The sequence below is a fragment of the Andrographis paniculata genome, unplaced genomic scaffold (genome assembly GCF_009805555.1).
Source record: "Andrographis paniculata isolate CXL003 unplaced genomic scaffold, ASM980555v1 Contig78END, whole genome shotgun sequence".
NCBI lineage: Eukaryota > Viridiplantae > Streptophyta > Magnoliopsida > Lamiales > Acanthaceae > Andrographis > Andrographis paniculata.
The window spans coordinates 3,075,724-3,081,176 of record NW_026137615.1 but is presented as its reverse complement, the minus strand read 5'-3'; the positions used below and the strand labels follow the sequence as shown (position 1 = coordinate 3,081,176).

Genomic DNA, 5,453 nt, shown 5'->3' with positions numbered 1-5,453 from the left:
AAAAAAGCAAATGTACAAACGAAAATTGGGAAGAAGTGTTAAGGGTGTTTTTGTTTGGAGATTAAATTAACTGTTTTTTCTATTTTTTTTTCTCAAATATATTAAATCAAATATTTATTTTTCATTTTTTATATTATAGTAAAAATCAATTTTACATTCAAAACATCACATCAACACCTATTTATATCACATCATACAATTATGTAAATTCAAAATTTTTACTATTCAAATCCTAACTCAAAATTCAAACCCCCAAACAAACACGTCAATTTATATTTAATTCCTAATGTAATAAAAAATTATAAATTACATAATATTTTCTTATATTTTATATATGTTCACAAAATACTTCGTGTTTATTTATTGCGTAAAATTTTATTATGTTAAATTAAATTAGGCGTAAAATATCTTCTAATTTTATTTGAATAAAATAAATAAATGATTTGTCATTCATTTTATAATATTTTTTTTATAAAAATTAAATAGCAATTTCTTCCAAAAAATTATTAAATGAATTATTGATAAATTATTTTTTTATTTTATTAAAAAAGACTATTTATATTTTACATTTTTATTTGTATAAAATTAAGTGTGCGTTTACCACAACAATAAAAATGAATAAACTAATTTTTATATATTTTAATTTAACACAAAAAATTCATAATAAATTAATAATAAATAAAACATTTATTATATATTACATTAAAATTTAATTTTACATTCAAAATATTACATCAATACATATTTATATCACATCAAATAATTATTTCAATTCAAAATTAAAACTCAAAATCAAAATCCCACGAATAAACACAACAAATTTATATTTTATGCATTTTTACTAAAACCGATATTATATAATTATTTATTTATTTATTTCATATTCTACAAAATTCCAACAAAACTTCCCAAAATCATACGGAGAACCTGTAATTTAACCGACAATGGTAACATTGTAAATACTCTTTCAGTAGTAATTGATAGTGTACCATTTCGTAGTGCCGTAATGAACTCAAGAGACTTTTAGATTAATCCTGACCGTTCAATATAGTCTGATCCACCGACGTCGAAGATTTATCTGGTGTAGGGTCCAGGACCACACCGGCATATCCAAGCACCTCCATATATATTTCCCGGCCTTCACGTGTATAATCAAAATCCAGTCACGTTGTTTCTTCTCCACCGACTCTCTCCGCAGCCATGGCAGACCTGCAAAAGTACAGAGGCAAGCGAAAGCTCTTCATCCTAGCAGCAATGGCGTTACTGCTCCTCGTCGCTGTAATCTCCGTCGCCGCCATTGTCAGATCGCAGAAGAAATCGAACGCGGTCGCCGGAGAACTAGTGGTGAGGTCTACCTGCGCAAAAACTTTGTATCCTGACCTATGCTTCTCCACCGTGAAGGCGGCGACGGCGGCGACGGCGACGGAGTTAGCAGATTTGAAGAATCCTAGAGAGGTGCTGCTCACCGCTTTGAATTACACGATTTATACAGTTGAGAGAAATTACTTCACCGTGAAGAAAATCGCCGCCGGAAGAGACCTAACGAAGCGAGAGAAGGCGGCGCTCCGCGACTGCCTGGAGATGATCGACGACACGCTGGAGGAGCTCCGTGAGAGCGAATCGGAGCTGAGGAATTTCGGATTCAAAAACTACACCATCGCCGATCATAAGGAGAATTTAATGACTCTGCTCAGCGCGGCGCAGACGAATCAGGGTTCGTGCATCGACGGTTTCTCGCACGACGACGCAGATCGGAAAGTTCGTAAAGCTCTAATCGCCGGTCAGAACCACGTTTTCCGACTCGTAAGTAACATTTTAGCTATAATTAAACATTTGAAGGATTCTGAACTGGTGATTATCTCCTCCGCCGCTGCGAATTCGTCCGATTCGCCGGGGAGGAGGCTCGGAGAGAACAGATCTGACTGGCCTAAGTGGCTCTCCGCCGGAGATAGGCGGTTACTTCAGTCGACGACGGTTACAGCTGACGTGACGGTGGCGGCGGACGGTAGCGGAAACTATCGCACCGTTTCGGAGGCGGTTGCGGCGGCGCCGAGCGGAAGTTCCCGGCGGTATGTGATTAGGATTAAGGCTGGAGTGTACAGAGAGAATGTGGAGATTCCGAGGTCGAAGACGAATTTGATGTTCGTCGGAGATGGAAGGACGACGACAATTATCACCGCCAATCGGAACGTCGTCGACGGCAGTACCACTTTCCGGTCGGCCACCGTCGGTTAGTGGCTCTGTGCTTCACTCTTTTTGTGCTTAATTACAATTTGTGAAAAGTAGGTTTGATTTACCGGCCTTAATTTTTTTTGATTAATTGAAAATGTGAGTATAATAATTAAGTAAGATTTTAATGAAATGTGGAACCAACATATGCAGGAAAATGACGGTTGTGTTTATAACTTATTAGTGCGTCTACTTTGTCAGTTGTCTCACTGGAACCTTACTGGATTTTTGAAATAAAAAATAATGGACTAATTTTTTCTCATCAGATTTTATTTTTTATATATATATATTTTAACTATAAAAAATAAATATGTAAATTAGGTTTAATAGACAAATCACATCAGACGAATCATGTACAGCAGACTATTCTTAATGGGACAAAAAAAAAAATTTATTTTTTTATTTTGTTTTTGTTTTTATTTTTTATTTTAATAAAACTCACTCTATTCATCCGGAATATTTATGCCAAGATATTCGGACATTAAAACTAAAAAATAATACTCCTGCTACAATACTTCATCTTGTTCTAACCTAACGTATATATTTTTCTATTTTCGTCCATTATGTAATGATGTATACATTTTACTTTTATTAAAAATAAAAAAGAAATTATTTTTACATTATTATAACTATTCATTTTAAATAAAATAATAAATATTATTTTTAAAATTTCATAGTAAAAGTAAATATATGTCCTTAGGCGAGAGGAAGGGAGTATAAAAATAAAATAGGTGGTAAATAAAAAAGAATAGTGGCAATTTAATTGTTATTTGTTAAAATCGAAATAATAATATTTATAAATTGATAAATTATTTTATTATAAATAAATTATACATAAATTTGACACATACAACATAAAAAAGTAAATTATATAATTATTTAAGATGGAAGAGTAATATTGTTATAAAAGATAAAAATTACTCCCTCTTAATCTCACAAAAATGATACTATTATTTTTTTATTTTTGTTCATCCCAAATTTAATAACTATACTACGTATCTAACATAATTAATATATTTACAATTTTTAATATATTACATAAATTTTATTATTTTTATATCACACAATCTAATAAAAATATTTTTTTATTTTTTATTTTTACTATAAACTAATATAATACTAATATTTAAAATCTACATACAAAAAATAAATAAAACTGATTTTATGGGACAAAGTAGAATTAAGAAAGATACGCACTTATATTAAAATATACTCTTTTCCGTCCACAATCTAACGATTTACTTTCGTATTTGAAATGTCTAACAATTATGGTTCTTTTTCTATTTTTATACACAAAATTTACTCTTTTATCTTAACTTTATTTACTTATTTTTTTATACACAAAATTAAAGACAAATTTGTTATTTTATAACAAAAATTCTAATTGCCTAAAAATAGTATAAATATCATATAGGAGATTAGAAAATGGATGAAGAGACTATGTAGAAAAATACCACAATATTATTAAGTGATGGATAGAGTAATGAGTATTATTACTTGAGCTTTATTCTTCTTATTATTTTCTTTCATACATTTCTTAAAAAAAATTAATACAATGCGTTATATTTATTATTTTTATATTATCTACCTAATTTTTTATATATTAAAAAATTTATTATCTTATATTAAAAAATTTATTTTCCAACATTCTCACCAAACATACGTTTTATAATTAAAAAACAATTGCTAAATAGTAATTTCTGCATTATCTAAATCAAACGCCGAAAACCTAACCTTTTCTTCTTTCCTTCCCCGGCACGGCCAACAGCGGTGGTCGGCGGCGGGTTCCTGGCCCGCGACATAACCTTCCAGAACGCCGCCGGGCCGTCGAAGCACCAGGCGGTGGCCCTCCGCGTGAACGCCGACCTCTGCGCCTTCTACCGCATCGACGTCCTCGGCTACCAGGACTCCCTCTACGTCCACTCCCTCCGCCAGTTCTACTCCGGCAGCCTCATCGCCGGGACCGTCGACTTCATCTTCGGCAACGCCGAGGCCGTCCTTCAGGACTGCGACATCCACGCCCGCCGCCCTAACTCCGGCCAGCGCAACATGGTCACCGCCCAGGGCCGCAGCGACCCCAACGAGAACACCGGCATCGTCATCCACCGCTGCCGCATCGGCGCCACCTCCGACCTCCGGTCCGCCGCCGCCGGATCGGTCGAGACCTACCTCGGCCGGCCGTGGAAGGAGTATTCGAGGACGGTGGTGATGAGGTCGGAGATTAGCAACGTGATACATCCGGCGGGGTGGTATGAGTGGAGCGGGGATTTTGCGAAGGAGACTTTGTACTATGCGGAGTATCAGAATACCGGCGCCGGCGCCGCCACCGGGGGGAGGGTGAATTGGCCGGGGGTTAGGCGGCAGATTTCGGCGGCAGAGGCGCAGCAGTTTACGGCGGGGAGGTTTATCGGCGGCGGGAATTGGCTGCCGGCCACCGGATTCCCGCACACGCTTGGGCTTTGATTTGATTTGATTGGTGAGTGGGGTTTTGGTTTGTTTACACGTGGGAAGTAAATTGTATTATTATTATTATTATTATTATTAATGTTTTTATTATTATTTGAAATATAAAAATAAATTATTGTTGTTTTTGTTCTGTTGAGTAATTTGCTTTTCAAGTTTGTGTTTATTGGAATTTGTGTTTGGAAGGATGTCGAATTTTTGGCATGTTGTTTTTGTTTTTATTTTTTAATAAAATATTCCTTAATTAAAAGTTTTTTTTTTTTTATTTGTTATATTTAAAAATATCTATTTCTTATTTTGATAAAGAACTATACACTAATATAATACTAATATTTTTTTAACTTTTGTTTGAATGATTTCAATCAATTTTCATTAAACCCAACTTGAACAACATCCGATGGACCTGACATACTTGAAAAAATCTTTACAACTCCTAAAATTTAATTTAAAATTGAACCCAAACTCGGATTCGAACCTGTATACTCGCAAAAAATCTTTTACAACTTTTAAAATTTAATTTAGAATTTAGTCGAACGGATTCGGACCCGACATATATTAAAATTTATATATTTTACTCAAAAATATTATAATAAATTAATAAATAAATTAAACTAAATCATACTTTTAATATAATTTATATTATTACAAATTATTTTTTTCATATATATAACTAAAATATTAATCGGGTCCGGGTCGGAGTAGGATCCTCTATTGGACCCGAGACCCGGACCCGATAAGGTACACAATACCCGAATTAGACC

At 34.0% G+C, this 5,453-nt stretch overlaps 1 protein-coding gene across 1 annotated transcript; it reads left to right on the top strand.

Annotated features, from left to right (window-relative positions):
- The first annotated feature begins 1,145 nt into the window (after window positions 1–1,145).
- On the top strand, window positions 1,146–4,896 carry LOC127239757 (pectinesterase-like). Its single transcript, XM_051258059.1, has 2 exons — window positions 1,146–2,230; window positions 3,998–4,896. Exons 1-2 carry the CDS (start codon window positions 1,201–1,203, stop codon window positions 4,690–4,692), a joined length of 1,725 nt encoding a protein of 574 aa, XP_051114016.1. The 5' UTR covers window positions 1,146–1,200; the 3' UTR covers window positions 4,693–4,896.
- Window positions 4,897–5,453: the final 557 nt, after the last annotated feature.

What these genes read in the sequence shown, in the direction of transcription:
- LOC127239757 (XM_051258059.1), top strand. Translation starts at nt 1,201, where the DNA reads ATGGCAGACCTGCAAAAGTACAGAGGCAAGCGAAAGCTCTTCATCCTA. An exon ending in TTTCCGGTCGGCCACCGTCG is followed by an intron (nt 2,231 to 3,997) that starts GTTAGTGGCTCT and finishes CACGGCCAACAG; the next exon opens with CGGTGGTCGGCGGCGGGTTC.